We start from the raw sequence: 26231 nt of genomic DNA, 5'->3' as shown, positions 1-26231 counted from the left end.
AGCAGCACCACAAATGAATTGAAGTCATTCAGCCTGGAGTGAAGTCACCCTGATATCAGTTCATGTCTGACATATCCAGGTAAAGATCTTTCTCAGGACCAAACTACCCTACGCATGGCATGCGAACAACATGGGTAGCCTAGTGACCCTTTTTCTTGAAATGCAGCTAGGAAAAGGAAGTGGAAGCAAAGGACTGTTATGTGAACTAGCTAACCCTGTCTCTGTTTCCTCTCTCCAAATCTCATCACAAGGTTGGGAAGCCAGTGGGAGTGATTTGGAGCAGAGGATTGATGGACAGGGAAAGGGTTAAGTCCTTCCCTCCCCCACACTACTTCTCCACGTCCAACTGTCCCCCCCTGCAGTGGCTTTTCCCTTTTGAAAAGGGGATGGGCCAGGAAACTGTTACACACACATAAGGTGGTATGCAATGCTAGTGCTACACAGAGTACACCCATTGAAGTTAATAAATATGACTAATTTAGAGCCATTGATTTCAATTAGAGATGGTCGAGAAATTCGATTCAGTTGGCATTTAAAGCTGAATTTATCAAATTCACACTTTCCAAAATATGGGAACTGAAACACAGCCATCCTTTGAAATTGCACACTTAACTGAATTTTGCAATGCAGTTCTCCAGCCAAGTAATGTGTAGAAAGATGCAAATACTGGGCTAAAGTGCACATATAAATGGATATACTATTGAAAATAGCATACAAATATGCATTATATTAGGACAACTTGCTTCCAAATAATGTGTACATTAGTTAAAACTGCAAACAAAAATGTATTTATTAGAAGAAATTCGCACTAAAATAGAATTTTCATGAAGATTTCTTTAAAAAAAGTTCAAAAATGTGGAGAACTGAATTTAAGATTAGGAAAATGAGAGAAATGAAATTGACAGATCATTCCACCCTCAATTTCAATGCATCTGCTTTAAGTAGGACTTAGAATACAACCCATATTTTGTAGTTGGGCTCTTATTGTTGACCAGCAGCAAAGGCAGCAGAAAATGCTTTGGTGGGACATAATTTCCTTTATTCTAGATATTTCTCTCTCTGCACCCCTTCTTTCATTTATTTAATTACATAAAAAAAGAATTTATTGTTTATCTCAAATATTGCACAAAATATATGATATTTATACACGGTGTATGACACAAACATTATATCACACATGAACCACAGTCTGGAACCAACAGGGAAAATTTAAAGTTAGAAAAAAAAGAAAGGCAGGGGAAAGGAAAGGTTCGATACAAACATTGTTATTTATGTAAAACATCTGTATAATAATGTCTAATTGTATGTATGTAAATAGTCCCATTTGACCTTTGCTGCAATTCATTACATGCGTATGAATAACTAGTTCTGAAATCAATTCTCTTATGGCTGTGGCTTTGTCCCACTCTCAGAGTGCGCTCGCTTGCACTGTCACATTGATATTATAAACATCAACTTCCATTTTGGTTATGAGTTCCAAAACCAATCTTCTGCTTGATATAATTGGTTGTCTAGGTATGCTTATGCAAACCTGTCTCCTGACAGAGTTATCTTTTTTAATCAACATGGAGAGTCTTTATTACAGTTAATGTAGAAATCGTAAGTATGAAGTTGTCTGTCCCTCTTTGCTACCTGCAGTGCAATCGTATGTACAGGTACTTAAAAGTAAGCCCCTCTGGTTCAGTGAGACCCATTCCCGAGTATGTTCACAGGCTTGCACCTTAATAGCCCTGTCTTTTACATATATACATGTTTCCACGGAAGAAAATTATATTGTGTTTAACCAAGCTTGCTCCTAAACAAGTGTGCTTAAGAATGCAACTATTGTATCCTTTATTTGGGATAATCAGAGTTTGCAGCACTATCCATGGCTTAATTATTACACTTTATCTATACTTGTTCTTTCTAATGTAGCTCCATTTTGTCATCCCTCCAGTTATGCCATATCTCTTATCACATGTCCTTTAAATGTTCTGGTATAAGTCCTTTATGTTACCAAAGATGTTTTTAATATTTAATGTTACTGAACCACAGGTAACTAACAAATTTCATTCCCCTTTCTGTGCCTGAAACAATTGCAACAGCAAAGTCATTTTTTAAAAAGGTCAAAGTCAGAAGCTGATTGGCAATAGGATCAAGACAGGCAGAAGAGCGCATTTCTTTACAGAATACATTAATAACTTGCAAACTTCACTGCCATGAGATGTGGTGATGGCAGCTGGTTTAGATCACTTTAAACCAGCTTTTCCCAATCGGGTGCCCTCCAGATGTTTTGGACTCCAACTTCAATCACCCCCAACCATTGACCATGCTGGCTGGGGCTGATGAGTTTGTAGTCCAAAACATCTGAGGCCTACTGAGGGAAGACTGGGGCACACAGCCTTAAACAAACAAATGTTGGGAAAGTTGGGGAAGACTGCTTGAAACAAATCGGCAAACTCATGGCAGTCAGTCCTGTCATAGTTATTAGCCATGATCATTAAATGGAAAGTTCTTATACAGAAGCAATGTAGTATCCAGATGTTGGGGACATACACGGGTGGACATTACTTCCATGCATTGCTTTTGAGCACCTGGAGGTATCTGGCTTATGCTGAGTCAGACACATGTGTGGCCTGGTCCATCAGGGCAGTTCTTATAACAATAAAGTCACCAAGAAGAGGCAGGTCCTTAAGAAGACTCCACATGTTTCTCTTGCGCTATAGCAAGAATATTATATCCGTAATATTTTCAGCATAAGGAATGCCTTAGGTTTTTTTTTTTTTAAAAAGTGTTGGATGTCAGCATAGAACTCATACCCATACCACTGTACATGATAGGGGTCTTTCTGTAGGACTGGGACCCCTGCTTTTCCATCCACCTCTGGATAACTATCAGCTGTGTCTAGCTCTTTTTATTACTATCTCTCATATTCAAGAGCTGAGATCCTAGGATGTGGGGCTGCATTACTTTGAACCCTGGTTCAGATTGAGTTCTGATGTTAGCTGTTCTTGAAAATTCTCTGTGTAACCTGTAGAGAACTGGTTAAATTTGAATTGCACAGGAAAGTTAATTGAAGAACAGCAATTCATTTCAAGCGTTCTGCATCATCCTTTGACTTCTTACCATTACATATGAGCAAGGCTACTCTTCTTGAAAATTATGACAGGGGCCAGAAAGTAGAACATGGCAGAACTTCCCAATGACAATGAATGGCTGAATAAATGTTTAGAACTTGCTGTAATTGACAAGTTAACATATTCTGTACATAGGAGCAAAGGGTCATTAAGAGGCGCAGAATTTATGGAAGGGTGGGCTAGGTTCATCCATTACTGAAATGGCAGATATGGAAATCACAGGCTCCAGATCTTTTTGTTTCTGTATTTATTGTCAATTGACCATATTTCTAGTATAGCAGGATATCAGGTAGTGGTAAATGTTTAGCTCTAACTTTTTTTAATGTAGTGAATGCATTTTATATTTCTGATTCTTGAGAGGGCTTCTTTCTTTCTCTTTTGTTTTTCTTTGTTTATGTAAAGGGTAAATCATTAATATATCTATGTAAGCTCCTTTTTCTTTTCTTTTTATACATATATATATTCTATGGGTGTTTTAAAATAACCTTTTATTTTTTATATGTTTTTGGTGTATGTACTGAAAATGTGTATATACTCTTTTTTTCCCAAGCAAGAAATTTTTTTAAAAACCTTTTTTTAAAAAAAAGAAAATTATGGCTGGTACAGCACTGCATACCTTTTGTATGCTTATAATATAATAAAAGTAACATTTAACAGGCAGACATTCTCCCTCTTCCTCAGGTGATCTTCTCCACATGTACATGAACACATGAGGCAGAGGAAGTGGAGCACTGCCTGTTGGTGTCACCCCTGACATCACATGTTCCACTATCTCCATGTGTTTGGCATGCAGAGAAGACCCTCTGTATGCATAGTTGGATGTATGTAGGCTTCCATCAGTCGGAAACCATGGTAATACAGGACTCCAAACTACATGGAAGTATATATATATATCTTCCAATGTAGGCTCCCCTTTGCAGACATTGCACTGAGTGCATGGAGGTCAAGGATGCAGCATTAGAGGCAGGGCTAGATGCATGACTCTACCATCTCCTTCACATGTAATGCACACATAGAGGAGACTGCATGAAGAGGGCTATTCTTCACATAAGATTTTATTAATGATAAGTGTGACCAATGCTTTTCATTCCTGACATGAAACTCTAAATATCATGCTATCTTTTTTTGTTCAGAAATTAGACTGGAAAGGCATCATGAGGAACCAAACATCTGTGACTGAATTCCTCTTGCTTGGTCTCTCCAAGAGCCTAAAGGTCCGTCCCTTATTGTTTGGGCTTTTTTCTGTGGCCTACACCATCACTCTGGTGGGCAACTCAATCATTCTGATGCTCATCTGGCTGGACTCGCGACTCCACACTCCCATGTATTTCTTCCTGAGCCATCTTGCCTGTGTGGACATCTGCTATACTTCCAGCACAGTCCCCCAGATGCTGGTCAACCTCCAGAGCCCAAGACAAACCATCTCATTGGTTGGCTGTGCAATTCAGATGCATGTTTTTCTGACCTTGGCTATTACTGAGTGTATCCTCCTTGCAGTGATGGCATATGATAGGTATGTGGCAATATGCCACCCACTGCACTACACAGTCCTCATGAACAAAAGAGTATGCATGAAACTAGCCATGGCAACCTGGATTATTGGCCTTTTATTGCCAGTAATACATACTGTTCTCACTTGGCGGTTGCCATTTTGTGGTCCCAATTTAGTTGATCACTTTTTCTGTGAAATGCCAGCATTGCTGAAGTTGGCATGTGCCAATACCAAAATCGTTGAAAAGGTAACTTCCGTGGGGTGCATTTTCACATTACTTATCCCCATCTCCTTTATCATGATGACTTACATCCGCATCCTAGCTTCCATATTGAAAATCCAATCTGTACAAGGCCAGCACAAAGCTTTCTCCACATGTGCCTCCCATATGACTGTAGTGGTGTTTTTCTATGGCAGTGCCATATTTATGTACATGAGACCCAAGTCTAGCCACTCCGCAGACCAGGACAAAATAGTCTCTCTCTTCTATAGCATTGTCACCCCCATGTTCAATCCCATGATATATAGTCTGAGGAACAAGGAAGTAATAGGGGCCTTGATAAAAATGCTGCAACAGTGCAAGCTTTGTTGACTGAGAAACTGATTGCTAAGTGGGTTACATTTTCAGGCCTTATCAGAGAAGTAGTCAAGATGATATTGTGACAATATAACATGCTAATGAAGTGTGCTTTGTAATAATAATATTATTACTGGGTCTATAATCTGATTGAAGAAAATCTTACATCAAGAGGTGCAGTGGTACTGCTTGTGGACTGCAGTAACAGAAAGCTTTTTTTAAAAAAACCATGCTGTGTTAATTGTCTTACCAATGCCAGGTTGTGTTATCCATTTCTGCTTTTCGTGAATAGTAACTGTTACTGAGACAGTACCTTTCTGCATTTCAACCAGGAGGTCTTCTGTATCTTTAAAAGTTGTGTAGAGGGAAGGAAGAATTCCACCTTGTGGTTTTTCTCATTACAGGATTGCAAGAACACCTGCACTTGGCTGACTTTCTCTTCTCCTAAAGATACAGGATCAGTCTCAGGCCAGGAACCTGGCAACCCTAGCCGTAGTTGGTGGTAGGGCAGGATCCGGGAGGTGGATGAGTGAAAGAGATGATGCTTGCTGGCTGAGTGTGTGTATGGAGGGGGGGGCTGAGCTTGTTTTGATGTGCAAAGGTCTGAGCATTGGCCTCTACCTCCCTCCCCACCTCCTTTATCAGCAGAGAGACCACCACTGCTATCCTATGAATAAAAAACATTATTCTACTACTTCTCTGTGTGTTTGAATGTTGTTTTAGGCTACTTAGGTGTGCAGCAGCCAAGGCCAGCACCCTGTAGGCCAGCCTTTCCCAACCAGTGTGCCTCCAGATGTTGTTGGACCACAACTCCCATCAGCCTCAGCCAGCATTGCCAATGGTCAGGAAAGATGGGAATTGTGGTCCAACAACATCTGGAGGCACACTGGTTGGGAAAGGCTGGTGTAGGTACTCTATTTTTAAAAAAAGTAACTTAACTGTAATTGTAGTGATTACTTTTGAGTAATGGTAATTAATGGAAATTGAGTAATTTCTTTCAGAACAATTGTAATGGTAATGGTAATCTATTCCTTTTTGGGGCCATGTAACAGTAATTGTAATTTATTCCTTTATAAAAGTAATCTCCTAAGCTCTGCCGTGTATATTTACCTGCAACTCAGGATGACAATGAATCTGATGAAGTAGACTGTCGTCCACATATGGCTATGTGATAATAAATGTATTAGCTTTTAAGGGACCGCAAGACTCTTTATTGGTTTTGCTTCAAGTGACTAACACAGCTACCTCCTAGGAAAAAGAAAGCTTCAGATGTTTAATTTTATAGATCAATCAATTAAATCACCATAAATGTGCATACAAAAAAATACTTTTACTGAAAAAGACATATGTCCAAAGTTTTTATCTTAGGAATGTGTATGTTGCAGCAGGCACCTTCTTACAAGGGGCTTTCCACATGTGTGAGAAAGAAGTGGGATGCCTCTTCTAAAACAGTGCCTCCATCCCAACTACTGTTTTTTAAGTTCTCATACAGTAATCAACCATTTTAAAAAAAATCTGTCTGATTAATGAGACACATTTTTAGTCAATTAAAAGATTTGTCACCTAAGCAGTTATACAACTAAACATTACTGCCCTAATTTTTACATCCACAGTTCAAACACCTTTACAAAATAGTTCCACAATACCTTTGGCCCCTCCCCATTCCCGTAGGTTTTTATTTAAATTAGCTATATTGACATGTTTCTTGAACCAACAAAAATGACTTCCTTAAGGATAGCCTCCATGCTGGAGGACTGAAAAGGAATCTATTTACACCTCTCTTTATTTATTTATTTATTTATTTATTTATTTTATTAAGCTTATATACCGCCCGACTAGCAAACAGTTCTCTGGGCGGTGAACATAGAAACATGTACAATAATAAAATTACAGGATCTAATATAACAAGTATATAAAAGTACACCATCTAAAATGAAATTACAATATTTACTTAAATTAACTTAGATTAAAATGCCTCAGAGAAGAGAAAGGTTTTAATCTGGCGCCGAAAAGATAATAGTGTCGGCACCAGGCGTACCTCCTCGGGGAGACTATTCCACAATTTGGGGGCCACCACTGAGAAGGCCCTAGATCTTGTTAATACCCTCCGGGCCTCCCTATGGGTCGGGACCCGGAGAAGGGCCTTCATAGTAGACCGTAGTGTACGAGCCGGTTCGTATCGGGAGAGGCGTTCCTGCAGATATCGTGGTCCCACGCCGTATAAGACTTTATAGGTTAGTACCAACACTTTGAATCTGGCCCGGAAGCATATTGGAAGCCAGTGCAGGCGAGACAGAACAGGTGTTATATGCTCAGACTGCTTAGTTCTTTTAGCAGTCTGGCCGTCGCATTTTGCACTAGCTGTAGCTTCCGAACCGTCTTCAGAGGTAGCCCTACGTAGAGCGTGTTGCAGTAGACCAAACGTGAGGTTACCAGAGCATGAACCACTGATGTAAGGTCATCTTTACTCAGATAGGGACGTAGCTGGGCTACCAACCGAAGTTGGTAGAACGCATTCCGTGCCACCGAGGCTACATGGGCCTCGAGTGATAGGGAAGAGTCTAAAATGACTTCCAGACTACGAACCTACTCCTTTAGGGGGAGTGTAACCCCATCCAGGACAGGGTATGTATCCACCGTCTGACCAGAGAAACCATCCACCAGCAGCATCTCAGTCTTATCAGGATTGAGTCTCAGTTTGTTAGTTCTCATCCAGTCCATTGTCGCAGCCAGGCAACGGTTCAGCACATCGACCGCCTCACCTGAAGAAGATGAGAAGGAGAAGTAGAGCTGCGTGTCATCAGCATACTGATGACAACGCACTCCAAAACTCCGGATGACCGCACCCAACGGCTTCATATAGATGTTAAAAAGCATGGGAGACAAGACCGAACCCTGCGGGACCCCATATTGGAGAACCCACGGTGTCGAGCAATGTTCCCAAAGTATTATCTTCTGGAGACGGCCCGCCAAGTAGGAGCTGAACCACTGCCAAGCAGTGCCTCCAACACCCAACTCCGCAAGCCTCTCCAGAAGGATACCATGGTCGATGGTATCAAAAGCCGCTGAGAGATCAAGGAGAATCAATAGAGTTACACTCCCTCTGTCTCTCTCCTGACATAGGTCATCAAACAGGGCGACCAAGGCCGTCTCAGTGCCAAAACCGGGTCTGAAACCTGACTGAAATGGGTCTAGATAATCGGTTTCATCCAATAGCGCCTGGAGCTGGTCAGCAACCACTCGTTCCAAGATCTTGCCCAAGAATGGAACATTCGCCACTGGTCTATAGCTGTTAAAATCCTCTGGGTCCAAGGAAGGTTTTTTCAGAAGTGGTCTCACCGCCGCTTCTTTCAGACAGCCAGGGACCACTCCCTCTCGCAAAGAGGCATTTATCACTTCCTTGGCCCAGCCCGCTGTTCCATCCTTGCTAGTTTTTATAAGCCAAGAGGGGCAAGGATCAAGTACCGAAGTGGTTGCACGTACCTGTCCAAGCACCTTGTCCACGTCCTCAAACTGAACTGACTGAAACTCATCCAACAAAACATGACTAGACTGTTCTCCAGACACCTCATTAGGACTAACATAAAATGGGAATCTAGGTTCCGGCGAATGCATAAGATCTTATGCTGGAAGTGCTCAGCAAACTCATTACAGCGGGCTACCAATGTATCTGCCATGTCCTGTGGGCCTGGATGGAGTAGCCCTCGGACGACTCTAAAAAGCTCCGCTGGGCGGGAGAGAGATGACTTAATAGTGGCGGCGAAATGCTGTTTCTTCGCCGCCCTCACCGCTCCTACATACAGCTTGGTAGAAGCACAGACCAGCGCATAATTGAATTCGTCGGGAGTTCATCTCCAACTCCGCTCAAGCCGTCTCCTATCTTGCTTCATCGCTCTTAGCTCTGGAGTATACCAAGGAGCTGTGTGAGCTCTACAAAGGAGAGGGCGCGCAGGAGCGATCGTGTCCACTGCCCGGGTCATCTCTGCATTCCACAGATTAGCCGGGGCTTCGACAGGAGCGCCAGTCCTATCAGCCGGAAAATCCCCCAGAGCCCTTTGAAAACCTTCAGGATTCATTAGTCTCTGGGGGCGGACCATTTCAATAGGTCCCCCACCCTTGCAGAGGGAGAAGGCCACTGAAAGTCTAAACTTCAGCAAGCAGTGATCTGACCATGACAAAGGGAGAGATGTAAAACTCCCCACATCCAGATTACTATCCCCATGTCCAGTAGCAAAAATAAGGTCGAGAGTATGCCCCGATGTATGTGTTGGGCCACTAACATGTTGAGACAGCCCCATGGTTGTCATGGCGTCCATGAAGTCCTGAGCTGCCCCAGACAAATTCGCCTCGGCATGGATGTTGACATCCCCCAGTACTAATAGTCTGGGGGATCTCAACAATACCTCCGAGACCACTTCCGTCAGCTCGGTTAGGGAAGCCATTGGGCAGCAAGGTGGGCGGTACACCAAAAGGATTCCCAGTCTGTCCCTCTGGCCCAACACAAGGTGCAAACACTCCAGACCAGTAATTGCATGGACATGGTGCTTGGTGAGTGAGATGGAACTCTTTTTTTGCAAGAGATCCAGGCAGCAGTTAATGTTAGCAAAGACACTTAAGAAATGCAGGCAGAGTCCAGAGAAAAGTCCTGGTAACGCTTTACTGAGAAAAAATAGTGGACAATTTGAGGAGAAAAGAAGTTTTCTTTTTCAATTCAGCCCTTGTACAGGGCAGAGGGGCATTCAACCAAAAATGAAGAGGAAAAGCTCCCTCAGAACCACACAGCCAGTCAGAGCACATGCCACCTCATTAAAGATTGTGCCACTCTGCTTGGTTGCTAAGCAGCACCTCCACCTGTCCTCTTGTTGCATAGTTGATTTTAACACTAATATAATTAACTCTTAAATTACACACTGAATGATCTCTGGTGTTGCACTTCCAACATAGCAAGTCTGTCCCAGGTAAATTGGTGGAATACATTAAAGATAGTTAGTTATTAAGCATGTAGAACAGGGGTTGCCAACCTTTCTGGTCCAGTGTGCACATTCTGAATTCTGAGAGAGTGCTGTTGGTGCCAGTCCCAAAATAGCTGCTGTGGGGGGCATGGCTGCTATGGGGAGTATGGCATAGCTGCCTTGAGTGCCATGGCATAACACACAAGTAGAGAATAGAGACAGTGAAGTTTTTCCCATCATTATATTTCCATACTAAAAAAGCTTACCATGTTGAATTTCTGCCAGCCATATGGCTGTTAAGTGTACAACAACCCTGTTTTCCTCAATGCCAGCTCTAAACCAAAGCTTAGGCTTTCATCCTGAAGTACCCATTTTCCCAAGAGTAACTCCATTAAAGAGGTGAGGAAAACAGCAGCTCTTTAGGACCATAGGAATTCCTGTTGCCTGGTATCCAAACAACTCACTTATCAATTACAGCTTTGACTTCACTCATTGGCTAAAAGCACTGACAGGCTTGAGCTACCAGATTGGATCATTTCACAGAAATTGCTTAGGAGGGTACATGTACATTTTGCTCCATAATTTTCTTTAGGGGGGGGGAGGTTAGACACTTTTTTAAAAATTGAAAGCTCAGGGTCTGTGGAGCCCCCTGGGGGTGCCAATGATGGACTTTACAGATGCCAGGTTGGCAACTCCTGATAGAACAACCTCGCTAAAGAAGAATCAACATGTGCAAAGGTAAATATTGCCTCACTAATCTTTGGAAAGCATGTAGATAAGGTTCATGCAGCAGACATTATATGCTTTGCTTGGACTCTCAAAAGGCTTTTTATAAAGGCCCTCACCCCAAAGGCTATGAATAAAGTTAGCAGTCATGGAAATAGAGCAGTGGTTCTCAAAGTACTCCCCACCAAACCACGTGAAAATTGCGGAGGGTCTCAGTAGACCACTTTATAATTTTTCTGCCTGTTGCAGCTTACTGTCCAAGGACAGAATATGGAGAAACCGATTGGTTTCCAATCAGAAAGGGTGTGAGACAGGGGTGTATTTTATCACCCTATTTGTTTGATCTATATGCAGAACATATCATACAGAAAGTGGGATTGGACCAAGATGAAGGAGGTGTGAAAACTGGAAGGAGAAATATCAATAATTTAAGATATGCAGACAATACCATACTACTAGCAGAAACCAGTAATGATTTAAAATGAATGCTAATGAAAGTTAAAGAGGAAAGCACAAAAGCAGGACTACAGCTGAACGTCAAAAAGACTAAAGTAATGACAACAGAAGGTTTATGTAACTTTAAAGGTTTATGTAACTTTAAAGTTGACAATAAGGACATTGAACTTGTCAAGGATTATCAATACCTCAGCACAATCATTAACCAAAATGGAGACAAGAGTCAAGAAATCAGAAGAAGGCTAGGACTGGGGAGGGCAGCTATGAGAGAACTAGAAAAGGTCCTCAAATGCACAGATGTATCACTGAACTCTAAAGTCAGGATCATTCAGACCATGGTATTCCCGATCTCTATGTATGGATGTGAAAGTTGGACAGTGAAAAAAGTGGATAAGAGAAAAATAAACTCATTTGAAATGTGGTGTTGGAGGAGAGCTTTGCGGATACCATGGACTGAGAAAAAGACAAATAATTGGGTGTTAGAACAAATTAAACCAGAACTATCATTAGAAGCTAAAATGATGAAACTGAGGTTATCATACTTTGGACACATCATGAGAAGACCTGATTCACTAGAAAAGACAATAATGCTGGGAAAAACAGAAGGGAGTAGAATAAGAGGAAGGCCAAACAAGAGATGGATTGATTCCATCAAGGAAGCCACAGACCTGAACTTACAAGATCTGAACAGGGTGGTTCATGACAGATGCTATTGGAAGTCATTGATTCATAGGATCGCCATAAGTCGTAATCAACTTGAAGGCACATAACAACAAGATGCTGTATGGTTTTTTTATTGCATTTCTATTGCTGTTTTAATTTCTTTTATTGTATTACAATTTACATTCTGTAGAATTCATAGTGCAATACAAAAGTACAATATAAGAAATAAGTGAAATAATACAATACAATTAAAAATAACAGTGAATATTTAATATGGACATGCCACGGACCACCTGAATGAAGCTCACAGACCACTGGTGGTCCACAGACCACAGTTTGGGAACCCCTGAATTGCAGGGTGGTCTTCTTACAGATTGGTAAAAGGAACAGGATAAAATGGATAATTCTCACAATGCAGAGTCTCCTAAAGTTCTGTATTGATTTGAGACAGGCTTGTTTTAAAAAAAATTCTTTAAAATGATCTGGAATTATGGGTGAGCAATGAGGTTGCCTAGTTTGCCAATGACCCCAAATTATTCAGGGTAGTGAAAACCAAAATGTATTGCAAAGAGTTCCAAATTAGGTGAAAGGACTACAACTTTACATATGCCCTGATATGTAAAGCCTGTGCTGGCTAACCAAGAAAGAGAACAGGGGTTCCCAATGGATAGCACTATAAAAATGTCAACTCCGTGTGCACAGCAGCTGTGAAAAAGCTGCATTCCATGCCAGCAATAATTAGGAAAGGGATCAAAGGTAAAACTGCCAGTGTTGTAATGAGCACATTCATGATTTCCAGCAGGGAATGATCAGGAGAGGGAAAGGGAGAAGTGATGTCATATTTCAGGCCATCATGTGCCACAGAGGAAATGGATGGATTATATCGCTTTGGGATCCAGGTCTTGCCTGGTCCTTTGGATGACATAGGAGTCAAAGATGTGCGAAAGGGGGGGAAGGAGATTGCAGAGGATCTGAATGAATTATTTGGATTTGTCTTCACTGTGGACAATGTGCCTGAACTTTCTCAGAAAGGTACTCTGGGGAACTGAGGCAGAAGTGTTAAACACTTATCACCCAGTGGCAAATATTCCTCTTTGGGGCAAGGTGCTGAAGAAGGCGGTGGCAATTTAGCTTCAAGCATGTTTGGAGGAAACTGATTACTTGGACCTATTTCAACTAGCTTCAGGCTTGGCCATGGCACTGAAAATGCCTTGGTTGCCCTGGTTGATGTCATCTGTCAATCCTGCTTGTTCTCCTTGATCTCTTGGCAGCTTTTGATACTGTGGACTATAGTATCCTTTTGAAATGTTTCAGGGAGGTGGGGGTTGGAGGCTCTATGCTTCAGTGGTTCTGCTCATACCTTCAGGACCACTCCCAAAAAGTAGTTATGAGAGGCTATTGTTCAGCACCATTGGAGCTGTCCTGTGGCCTTCCTCAGTGTTCCATCTTTCTCCCCATGCTATTTAATGTCTGTATGAAGTCACTGGGAAGTGTCATCAGGAGATTAGGAGTGGGATGTCATCAATATGCAGATGACACCCAACTCTATTTTTCTGTTCCATGAATTGGGAGAGATAGTTGTGGTGCTGAACTGGTGCCTGGAGGTGGTGATGGGCTGGATGTAGGCCAATAAATTAAGGCTAAACCCTGAAAAGACAAGAGGTATAAGTGTCCAGAGTTCTCATGTCTGAGAGGAAGAGAGCTTGTTCTGGATGGGGTTGCACTCCCATTGAAGGAGCAGTGCTGCAGCTTAGGGGTACACCTGGATCCAACACCGTCACTGGAGGTTCAGGTGGCCTCAGTGGCTAGGAGTGCCTTTCTCCAACTCCAGCTGGAGCTCCTTTTGGACAGACATGACTTGGCCGCAGCACTCCATGCAGACTGGATTATTGCAATGCACTCTATGTGGGGCTGCCCTTGAAGACGACTTGGAAACTTCAGCCGGTCCAAAATGCAGCAACTGGCTTACTGGCTGGGGTTTACTTTAGATCTCATGTTTTAAAATAGCTGTATTGGTTGCCAGCTTGTTGCTGAACCTAATTCAAACACCCTAGTGTTTAAAGGCTTAAATGACTTGGGTCCCAAATATCTGAAAGACCACCTTCTTCACTTCAGATCCTCACTGGTGTTGAGATCAGTAGAGAGACCCCTTTTGGTAGTTCTGACACCCTCAGAAGCTTGGGGGTGTGGCCCAGGAGACAGAATTTTCTGTGGTGGCCCCTAAGTTGTGGAACTCCCTCCCCACTGAGGTGTGTCTGGCAACTTCAATGTACAGTTTTAGGTGAATGCTGAAGACACACCTCTTTACTCTGCCCCTGACATCTGAGATGTTTATTTTTAGGACCCACCCTATTTTGTGATTTTAGGTTGTTTTTAATAGTGTATTTTAAAATTGTTGTAACCTGACCAGGGACTTTTGGGTGAAGGGCAGGTAATAATGATGATGATATAGTAGTGACAAGAAATGAAGTTCTAAGCCTTATTGACAAGCCAAATAAATAAATAAATCAACAAGTTCAAATGACATCCACCCTAGAATTCTTAAAGAACTCAAATATGGAATTTTTGATCTTCTAACAAATATATGTAATAAGCTTCCATACCTGAGGACTAGAAAGTGGCCAATGTAACATCAGTTTTTAAAAAGTGCTCCAGGTGAGATTCAGGAAATTTCAGGCTGTTTAGTTTAACATCTGTTCTGGGAAAACTGACGGAAAGCATTATTAATGATAAAATTGCCAACCATATTGAAGAACAAGTCTTGCTGCGAAAGGACCAGCATGACGTCTGCAAAGATAAGTTCTCTCAAACTAATCTTTTGGAGTTCTTTGTGAGTATCAATAAGCATTATTATTATTATTATTATTATTATTTAGTAACTTTTTCAGAATAAAACTCAAAGCAACTTCGAAAAAAATCTCAGAAACATACAGAATAAAGATCACAGTACAAAAAGAAAAAAAAGTATACCAAGCAAAACTCAAAAAACAATACAATACAATAAATCACAAGACAATATACAGTACAATTCAAATACAGTACAGCATACAATCAGGAGTAATCTTACAAGCCTAAGCAGATAAAGATAATTAGCTAAAGGGATAGTCTTACAATTATCACGGTTGAACAATACAAAATGAAAACTTAAAAGAGGTATAATTCTAAAGTAAAATATTTATTTATTTATTGCACTTGTATACCGCCCCGTAGCCGAAGCTCTCTGGGCGGTTTACAGCAATCGAAAACATTAAAACAAATATACAATTTAAAACACATATTTTAAAAACAATTTAAAACACAATTTAAAAATTTAAAACAATATAAAAACAATTTAAAACACATGCTAAAATGCCTGGGAGAAGAGGAAAGTCTTGACCTGGTGCCGAAAAGGTAACAGTGTTGGCGCCAGGCACACCTCGTCACATACATCATTCCATAATTTGGGGGCCACCACTGAGAAGGCCCTCTCCCTTGTTGCCACCCTCCGAGCTTCCCTTGGAGTAGGCACCCAGAGGAGGGCCTTTGATCTTGAACGTAGTGTACGGGTGGGTTCGTATCGGGAGAGGAGTTCCATCAGGTATTGTGGTCCCAAGCCGTGTAAGGCTTTATAGGTCAAAACCAGCACCTTGAATTGAGCTCGGAAACATACAGGCAGCCAATGCAAGCGGGCCAGAATCCGTTTTATATGTTTGGACTGTCTGGTCCCTGTTACCAATCTGGCTGCTGCATTTTGCACAAGCTGCATTTTGCACAAGCTGCAGTTTCCGAACCGTCATCAAAAAATATAATAAATTAATCTTTAAAAAACAAACAAACAAGTAACCACTGACACCCCCCCCAAGCCCCTGAGAAAAACAGTCACTATATCTCGTACAAAACTTCAGTATTCTATGTGGCAGCAGGCAAGGCCTCAGCAGAAACATCATCTCTTTGTAGGCAGAAGTGTGGGCTTCTCCCCTTCAACACAAGGGTAGGCAGGTACAGGCTTCCAAAGGCACTTTAGGGCAAATGGGGCAGGGAAAGCTCCTGCCAGGCTGGCAGAGCTTCTGCAGAGAACTTCTTCCCCAGGATGTGGATTGGGGTGATCTGGGCTTTCAAAAAGCTTTTGACAAAGTCCCTTACCAAAGACTCCTGTGTAAGCTTAGCAGTCATGGGATAAAGGGACAGGTCTCCTTATGGATCAATAACTGATTAAAGGACAGCAACCAGCGAGTAGGAATAAATGGGCAGCTCTCACAATGGAGGGATGTAACAAGTAGGGTCCCCCAAGGATGTTTTCAATCACAGTATGGAGACAGACAGATCCAAAGGTTTCCCTAATAAAGGGGAGGTTGGTTACTGAGAGGAATAACCCATTGTGCACCATTGACACCCTTTGCCATCCATTCTTTATTTCAGATGATAGGCACTCCTTCCCAGGGGCATTGTCTGTTGAGTCAACTCAGTGTTGGGAGGTATTCTCTACTCAGCCCAACCTCTCACAACTATAGTAAGAACAAGGGGAAAAAAAATCACTGCTGTGGTGTGTTGTTACAGGTAGAGATGGGAGCTGTTGGGCCGTGCCAGTTCAAAAGCAATCCATCAACCTAACAGGCTGGTATCGATTCGAGTTCATTCTTTGCCCTCTAGCTGCTGCTTTTACTGATCCATTCCTCCCCCTCAGAAAAATATTGATATTAATATCAATATTTTAAAGGAAATATCAATATTTTAAAGTATTGCTAAATTAAATCAATATTGATATTAATATCAATATTTTAGAAACATTTTTTTAAAAAAAATCCATTTCCAAAAATAGCCATGAAAAATCACTACGTAAAAATTTGATCCATAAGAATAGTGAATTAATGGAAAATTTGGTACCAAATGTGAATTGGGTGGAATTCTAGCACATTCCTAGTTACAAAAATATGTTAATAAGAACATATACTTAGTTATCATTGGTAAGATTATATGTTATTGCTGAAAATATGAGATTGTTTAAAATGAGAGCTTTGACTCATGTTGTAAAGACAAAGTTTTTTTCTGCCATGAAATCCCTCCATTATAGAATATAGTCTATATTAATAATTTGTAAAGCATTCTGTAAAAACACAGTTGGGGAGTGTAGTCACATCGACATCATACATTTAAAGCACATGGTGTCCCTCAAAGAATTCTGGGAACTGTAGTTTACCCTTCACAGAGATGTGATTCCCAATACCCTTAACAAATTATAGTTCCCAGGAATCTTTGGCAGAACCATGGTGCATTAAACATGTGATGTGGATGTAACTGTGACCCTCAGGGGCTTATGAGGACTAGTGGGAGGAGTTAAAATTGGTGGGATCAACTAGCAGATGGGTCTTGTGGATTTCATTTAGGGACTCCCTATCTTTCTCCCACAGCTCAAACACTGCTTGATACACCATTTCAAAATCACCTCAGGAGGAAACCCCTTGAGGAATCCATTAGTAAAAGCTAAGCTCTTTGTACCTACCTAGAATAGATGACTGAAAATTCCTTTGAAATGTAAGGTAAGATACATTCTTCCTGTGTATTAATAATTCCTCACCATGATCATATAAAGCTGCCCAATACTGAGTCAGACCACTGGTCCATCTGGGCTCATACTGCCTACACCAGCTTTCCCCAAACTGGTGCCCTCCAGATGGACTACAGCTCCCATCATCCCCACCCAACCAGCATGGCCAGTGGTCAAGCATGATGAGAGTTGAAGTCCAAAACATCTAGAGGACACCAGGATGGATAAGAGCTGTTCTGCACTGACTAGCAGCAGCTCCCTTGAGTATTTGGCAGATGTTTTCCCCACCAGACTTATTACCTGAATTCCTTTTAAATGGAAATAAAACCTTGGACCTTCTATACACAAAGCATGTGTTCTGCCACTTGAACTAAGGCCCCTCCCAAGCTCAGCAAAGATTTAAATGTGGGCTGAGTAACATCCAGTGATGCAGTATTTATGTGAAGAGGGTAGGTGACTGTGTATGCAACTGAGACTGAAGCTAAGTAATCCTCAATCAAGAGGTGAGTGAGTTTTAATGCTGCTTGTTTCTTAAAACAGTTACTTGTTTATTTGTTAAAACATATGTTTTGATGTTCAACCAGCATTTTATTTTTTTATAACTATCAGATCAAATCACCAACTGTAGAAAGAATAAGCGGCAATAATACAAAAACTGCCAACAAATAAGCTTTGCCTATATGCTAAACACATGACGTCATTCAGGATTTTAATATATATATATATAACAATAACAATATATAACAATTGGTATATTAACAGTGCACAATGAAAAAGTATCTCAGCGTATATAGTTTAGATTGCAAGCATGCATTTACGTACCTGGCTGAAAGTAACTCCCTTCAAGTCAGTGGGACTTACTTCTGAGTGCACTGTTTGTTTGTTCTTAATTTAACTGAAATATGCTCTCCAGATTTTGGCTCTCCCCCCCCCCCAATAATAAAAAATGGCACAAATTATCAATGATAACAAGAATGGTTCAAAACCAAGAATAACCTATAAAGTATATCTCTGGATCCAATCCTTCCTCAATATTAAGGCTCCTAATAACCAGAACTCTGGTAGGAAGGCAACATCTAAAATGAGACAAAAAAGGAAATGGTAATATTCAACATTTCCTTCAAAGGGCAGATTACATTCATATATTGTTGCAGATCAGTGACTGAGGTTCCAGCCCAGTGTATTAGGATGTTTGTATATTGAAGATGGATGAACAGTACATGCTTTAATGTTCTGGAATAAATTCTCTGTCTGTATAGAAAGAGTGATGATTATCAAGTATTTTGAATTTGCAGACCTACACTAAAAATCTTGTCTCTCACATTTTGGCAGTGGCATATGATGACGTTGCTACTGACGCTACAGATTAATTATGCGTGGTGTTAGTGAAGAAACTGGATACAGATGTTTTTTCTCTCCCTTATACTAGAATTAAGGGTCATCCAGTGAAGATGAATGATGGAAGACTCTGGAGAGACATAAGGAACTGCTTCTTCACAGAGTGCAGAATTAGCCTAGCTAGTGGCCATTAAATGGCTTCAAAATGGGACTGACAAATTCATAGAGGATAAAACTATGTGTGTGGTCATGATGCCTAGATGCTATCTCCAGGATCAGAGAAAGCATGCCCCTGGATACCATTCCTTGGGAAACAAAAATGGGGGTGTGGGGAAGGCTATTGTGCTCTTCTTGTGTGTTTCCCATAGGCAGCCATCTGGTAGCCTGCTGTGGAGAACAGGATGCTGGACTAGATGGTCCTGTGGCCTGATCCAGCAAAGCTTTTTCTGCATTCCTATGTTCTAAACTCATAACAGACTGAATAGCAAGACATCCACTCTTTGCCCTTAAAACACCAATGCAACTATTTATTTTATGTGCATGTGCAACTGTAACATTTAATATCAGAAAATTTCAGCTGTCTCCATGCGCCCATCAGTATAGAGAAATTAGATGGCTTCTTGTAGTTACTACAGTACATGGGTATATTGAGCAAATCTTCAGACGACACATCTTTAAGGTGGAGAATTTGCATACAAGGTCGGCTCTGGTGGCAGGAAATGACTCTCTTTTCTGAAGGGGAAAACACAGATTGAAAAGATGGAAACAGAGTTCAAAAAACAGCTTTTTTTGAGTGAAGACTCTATTGGGACTATTGGCAGGGAACGGATAATCTAAATGTCTGGCAAACTACAGTTTATGTTGAATATGTGTCATTTATTGGCACCAACAGCAGCTTTCCTCCTGGGAGATAATTTTCATTAGGACTGTTGTACAGGAAGGAAAGTTTTAAACCCTCTGGTCCTGATTTTTGTTCCCCCACAGCTGCTTTTTGAAAACAATCCAACTGCGAGCTTATATGTCAAATGTGATTATGCATTTAACATATCAAAAAGTTTGACCCTAAGTGTCTCTCAGTTATGATTGGCCACCATTAGCTCCTATCCTGCTATCTTCATATAATAGGTCCTATGTCAACATACTCCCTATAATAAAAGCTTCCATCTCAACATTTGAACCCCTCCCTTTTTATCATTCTCCAAATCTTCTGCTAAATGTGACATTTCAAATCTCGCTGCATGCCAATCAGCTGTGGTTGCATGCCTGTAGATTATATTCCCAAACCAAGAAGCAGACTTTTATCAGTGTGTGTTCAAAAGTCAATAGACGTTTATACTTTCCCCCTTTATTATTTCTTCATACAATATATCATATGACTTCATGCCATCTCTGTTATCCTAATAAGTGCTAAATATTTTAAATGTATGTATCATACACAAATCCTGTACAAAGTTAATAGACATTTAAAGCTTCTAATATTCACAATGGCGCTTACAAAAATATAAGCACTTCATAAATATAAGCATTTCATCTCTATCTTTTCGGCGCCTTTGAAGACTTTCCTCTTTCAACAAGCCTTTTAGGTTGAGACCTATCCCAGTCTGCGCCTGTGTTAGAATTGCTTAATGTTTTTTAATAATGTTTTTAACCCTTTTTAAAAGTTGTTTTTTAAAAAAATGTTTTTAACGCTGTTTTGTTTTAATGGATTCTGTTTTTATGATGTTTTAAAGTGTTTTTAGCACTTTGTTTGCCGCCCTGGGCTCCAGCTGGGAGGAAGGGCAGGACACAAATTAAATAATAAATAAATAATTCCTTTGCTTTTTAAAAACTGGGCAATGCAGTTTAAAAAGGCTATAAAAAACTGGAACGTTGGGTATGTTTAGCCTGGAGCAGATAGTAAGGGAGTAAAGATTCCCCACCCCTGGCATAAAGCATATCATCAAGAACATCTTAGCAAACATTAGGAATATGTTTTGATTGAAGGCAAATATAACTACCCTAGCTTACTTAGCTTTTACATTCATGCTCACGTGAGATAGGGCCTTCTCGGTGGCTGCTCCTAGGTTCTGGAACTCCCTTCCTAGGAAGGCACGAATGGCCCCCTCCTTGCCATCCTTCCATCGGCAAGTAAAGACTTTTTTATTCCAACAGGCTTTTGAGATAGAAGGTGTTTAGGATTGGGTTCTACAAGGTTTGTTTATTGTTTTATGCTGTTATTTGTATTATTTTAAATTGTTTTTTAGTATTTTAAGGGCCTGTTTCATGGTTTTAAGGTTGTGTATAGTTTAATTGTATATTTTTGTATGTTTTTAACTACATGTAGTTTTATTTGTAAGCCGCCCTGAGTTCCAGTTTGGAAAAAAGGGTGGGTAAAAATAAAGTTTCATTTATTCATTCATTCATGCTTTCACATATTTTCTTGTGAGAGGGCACCAGCAAAAGTCAGGGTGGAGTTGCTCTCCAAGGTCCCTTTGGGTTGGCATAAAGGCAGGGGATTTTAGGGGACTACACTTGTCTAGAAAGCAGGCATGGGGGTAGGGTACTGAACTCTTTCTTGTTATGGCAACCGTTGATACTGTAAGTATTCCTAATTTTATTTTTAGTGGGGTTTTTTTTAGTTATTTTGGAGTTTACACTGATTACTTGTTTGCCCTGAATAGTTAGGAAGAGTGGCAATGACAGCACCCTTCATTCTTCTGCTTGGGGTAAACTTGCTTTCCCCTCTTTTTTTCCATTTTCTTTCTTAAAGTCTGTTCAGGTTTCTAACCCTGAACCATGTGGGAGATTGGGTTGGTGAGACAGCCCTTTAATCATCTAGTTTCTTCTAGGCTTGTGATTTTGCATCAGATTGTTTTCCTTGCTGGTTGATTTATAGAATTACATTTTACTCTAATGTATACTTTGTTTTTTAAAAAAAATTATTAGAGTTTTTACATTTTTGCAATAAAACAATTCAGTCCCTTCTTCCTCCCTTGCTTCCCCGCCTTCCATCACTTGGTTTGTTATCTTAATATGCTATTAATATGCTGAAAGGGTGTGTGTGTGTGTATATATATATATATATATATATATATATATATATATATATATATATATATATATATATAATTAGTATTATTAATAACAATAATTCATGAGATTTAGTGAGAGCATCAAGATTGTAAGGAGGAACCAAAATGTTCCTCTTTTTTAGATTGCCAGAAACTGCATGAATGAAGATATGAGGAGAGAAGGGATCTCAGGAGTCCATACTGGAGAGGATCTGGGATATGCTATGGGTCGCATCCCAGCAAGCAACGGAGGACACAGATGTGGGACCATGGGATAGTAGGTGGTTAAGGTGGCTCCATCAAGGTTTGAAAGCTAAGATGAACAAATTGAATTGGTGAGGACACCAGTGTTTCAGAAACCAGGGTGAGCTTGTATGTGTGTTTGTGTTACCTTTTAAACATTATAATAATACGTCCAAATGGATATTAGTTGTAGATTATATCTCAAGTCTAGTGTGTACTTAATATATTTTTCTTTTTATCCTTACCCATTTGTTTCCAGTAATTTTACTTGGTTCTGCTTTAGGTTAAGAAAGTTTTTGTTGATTATCCCCTCTGACAAGACCAGTCATCCTGGAAAAGGTGGGAAATATTCAACTGCTTCCAGCGCGGTCAATTTCTGAGATTTTTTGTTTGTTTAGTAGGGAAGGGAAGCTTACCTTAGTTATGATGAGGAAGTCAAAGTGGGATTCTTCCTTCCTTCCTTCCTTCCTTCCTTCCTTCCTTCCTTCCTTCCTTCCTTCCTTCCTTCCTTCCTTCCTTCCTTCCTTCCTTCCTTCCTTCCTTCCTTCCTTTCTTTCTTTCTTTCTTTCTTTCTTTCTTTCTTCCTTCCTTCCTTCCTTCCTTTTCCCATTAAGAAAAGGCCTTCCAGAAGTTTGTGCTGAGGCTCTCCACAGGCCAGGAAGAAATTCCCTCACCCCATCTTGTGAGAAGGTAATGGGACATGTGAAAATTAAGGATATTTTGTATGTTTATTGAATCCACATGAACATGGGACAGGAGACACCTGCATTATTAATTATAATTTCATTTTTATTGCAGTGGGAGTGACTAATACTCTCCATGTCAGATATATAAGCCCAGGGGTAGATTTCACCTCTTTCTTTTGCACAGGATGTGAGACTGGGAAGCTGCTATGGGGAACCAAACATCTGTGACTGAATTTCTCTTGCTTGGTCTCTCCAAGAGCCTAAAGGTCCATCCCTTATTGTTCGGGCTTTTTTCTGTGGCCTACACCATCACTCTAGTGGGCAACTCAATCATTCTGATGCTCATCTGGCTGGACTCGCGACTCCACACTCCCATGTATTTCTTCCTGAGCCATCTTGCCTGTGTGGACATCTGCTATACTTCCAGCACAGTCCCCCAGATGCTGGTCAACCTCCAGAGCCCAAGACAAACCATCTCATTAGCCGGCTGTGTTGTACAGATGTATGTCTTCCTAGCCTTAGCCACAACTGAGTGTATCCTCCTTGCAGTGATGGCATATGATAGGTATGTGGCAATATGCCACCCACTGCACTACACAGTCCTCATGAACAAAAGAGTATGCATGAAACTAGCCATGGCAACCTGGATAAGTGGCCTTTTATTACCAGTGGCACACACAGTCCTCACCTGGCAGTTGCCATTCTGTGGTCCCAATCTAATTGATCACTTTTTCTGTGAAATGCCAGCATTGCTGAAGTTGGCATGTGCCAATACCAAAATCATTGAAAAGGTAACTTCCGTGGGGTGCATTTTCACCTTGCTTATCCCCATCTCCTTTATCATGATGACTTACATCCGTATCCTGGCTTCCATCTTGAAAATCCAATCTGCACAAGGGCAGCACAAAGCTTTCTCCACATGTGCCTCCCATATGACTGTGGTGCTGCTTTTCTATGGCAGCGCCATATTTATGTACATGAGACCCAAGTCTAGCCACTCCGCAGACCAGGACAAAATGATTTCTCTGTTTTATAGTATTGTCATTCCCTTGTTTAATCCAATTATATACAGTCTGAAAAACAGAGATGTGAAAGGGGCCTTGATTAAAATTCTGCCAGGGTGCAAAAGGCCTTGTTGATCCCCAAACAAACTGTGCTTTACATGAACTTAAGATGATACCCTATACTCCTAGTCCAGTGCGGTTCACCCGTTCTGGAAGTGGCTGTCAAGTATGGAATTATTTAGTTTAAAAGTTGGGAGCCTAACAATAGACAAAGCCAACTTTGAGAACCGGTGGTATATTTTTGTTTAACATGTTAGGAACAGCTCAACATCAAGAAATCTACCTTCTGGTCATGGGACTCTCTGGAGAAACCTGTTGAGATGAAGAAAGCGGAAAAGAGAAAATAAATGGTAGATTTATTTAGGAACACTAAAAACACTCAGATTATTATCTATACTCAACATACTTACCTGATTTTAATAGTCTATATATTTGGATACTATATACTTGGTTCTTATAGAAGGAGGGTAGCTTATACTGTTTACTTTGTACTTTGTTTTTCTGTTCAGAATTAGCACTGTATTATACACTATTGATTTGAAAATGAGAAATAAAAACTTTAAAAAGAGAGGGGAGCCTTGCCCAAAATTAGAAGAATGAAAGTTTTACTGTTATAGGCTGGTTTCTTAACTTGTTATGTTGGGTTATTTTAATTGCTTTTGCTGCTGTTTCTGTCTTATGAGCTGCTGAATCCCTGGTTGTGTCTGCCCCTGTCCTGCAAGTTGCCCCCACCACCACCTTCAAGGTGAAGAAAGCCGCACTGGGACAGGCCAAGGCCAAGTGGCAGGTGGCGCTCTCAACAGAGTGTTTTTCCCGCTGGGGACTCGGGCTACCAGTCCCAGAATGTCTGGCAGGGAACTGCTGCAGTGTGTACCATTCCTCCTCAAAAGTGAATGCACTTGTCCGTTTTCCTTTTTGGGATTCGAGAACTGGTAGTTAGTTGCAGTCCCTGGTGGACATAGACACTGTTAGGGACAGGGAGTGCCTGCCAGCACCTGCCCCAAGGTAGGTTCCTTTGGGTTGGCATAGGGGAAGCAAAAGACAGCAGTGAACGAGCACTTCTTGAGTACATTTGAGGCTTGTAAATGTTCACTTTGAATGTGCAGAAAGCCTCAACTCCTTTCAGGCCAGGTGAAAAAACTTCTTTGATGATAATAAAAAAAGGGTGGGGAATCTCTGATTGTGGCCCTCCAGGCCTCTCTGTTTGGCCCTTGGAACTCTCCCCAGGCAACACCCATCCCCTCTCTGCAAGCCATGCCCCCCACCAGCTCTGTTGTCATTCCCTCCCTGCTTTTCCCTGGCTGGAGTGTGTCCTCGAAGTGGGATAATACTTGCCTAGATAAGGGATTGTGTGTGGAGGGGAATTGCTGGCTTTTGCATGGTTAAAATGTAGCCTGCTATTCAAAAGGTTAGAGACATTGTCCTGGCTATTTTTTTTTTTGCTCTGGCCACGCCCTACTAGCATGCAGCCCCTGGACATTTGCACACAAGGGAATCCTTGTTTGATCATATTCACTGGGATCTGTGGGCCGGTTCACATGGGAGCTAAACTTTGGATTAAAGATGCAGTTTTATCCACCACAATAGATGTCCAAGGTTCACACTACCTTCCAATCTGCTGTTTTCCATTCACATATGGAAAAGTTTAGTATCTCTGTTTCTCTGTGGCCCCGCCCCCAAATTTACATGTTTACTCCCTCCAGAGTATTGTTAATGGAAAAGGGCAGAGGTGTTTTGTTTCATTGTTTCTTGTCAATTGCGTGCTGAAGCCAGGAGAGTGTGGGGGTGCAATTGACATGAAAAACGTTTTTCTGAGAGTTTCATTTCTTCCTGACATATTCATAGCAACCCTCCTTTTTTTAATAAGTATGTATGAAATGCAATTTTTAGTGGAAGTGTGTGTGTGTGTGTGCGCGCGCGCGCACTCGTGTGCGTGCGTGCACGTGCATGCGCCTTTTGTTGCTCTATGTGGAGCCAGAACTTGCCTTTCTCTTTCGCCATGGAAGACAAATGATTATTCCCCTCCTCCTCCTGTTCTGCCCACTCTCTCCCCCCTTCTTTCCCCTCAGCCTTGCCTGGAAAGCAAAGTCTTAATTGTGGGTCCCACCCTGAAGTTTCCCTTTTCTCTCTTGGTTATTGCTGATCTCTGGGAAAAGAACAGGTGATGGGGGGCGAGAGAGAGATCAGCAAGGATTATGCATGTGTGCATGCTTGTGTGCAGCTGCCAAAGTTGTTAGTTGTTATGCACTGTGGGCTGCCCCATTTCTATCACACCAGGGCATTGCCACCGCCACACGCTTCACAGGCCAACATTTGCTTCCTTCCTGCAGATCAGTGGCGCTGT

General features: G+C 41.2%; 1 protein-coding gene across 1 annotated transcript; it reads left to right on the top strand.

Annotated features, from left to right (window-relative positions):
* LOC133376974 (uncharacterized) lies at positions 1-23962 on the top strand. Its single transcript, XM_061610059.1, has 3 exons — positions 1-79; positions 4250-5195; positions 23016-23962. The coding sequence occupies exons 2-3, from the start codon at positions 4271-4273 to the stop codon at positions 23960-23962; spliced, it is 1872 nt and encodes a 623-aa protein (XP_061466043.1). The 5' UTR covers positions 1-79; positions 4250-4270.
* The last annotated feature ends 2269 nt before the right edge of the window (positions 23963-26231 follow it).

The sequence above is a fragment of the Rhineura floridana genome, chromosome 1 (genome assembly GCF_030035675.1).
Source record: "Rhineura floridana isolate rRhiFlo1 chromosome 1, rRhiFlo1.hap2, whole genome shotgun sequence".
In the NCBI taxonomy this organism is placed as follows: domain Eukaryota; kingdom Metazoa; phylum Chordata; class Lepidosauria; order Squamata; family Rhineuridae; genus Rhineura; species Rhineura floridana.
This window is presented reverse-complemented; position numbering and strand designations above follow the sequence as displayed.

Coding starts and splice junctions, on each gene's coding strand:
- LOC133376974 (XM_061610059.1), top strand. CDS start 4,271: ATGAGGAACCAAACATCTGTGACTGAATTCCTCTTGCTTGGTCTCTCC. Junction 5,196..23,015: donor GCTGCAACAGTGCAAGCTTT/GTTGACTGAGAA, acceptor ACAGGATGTGAG/ACTGGGAAGCTGCTATGGGG.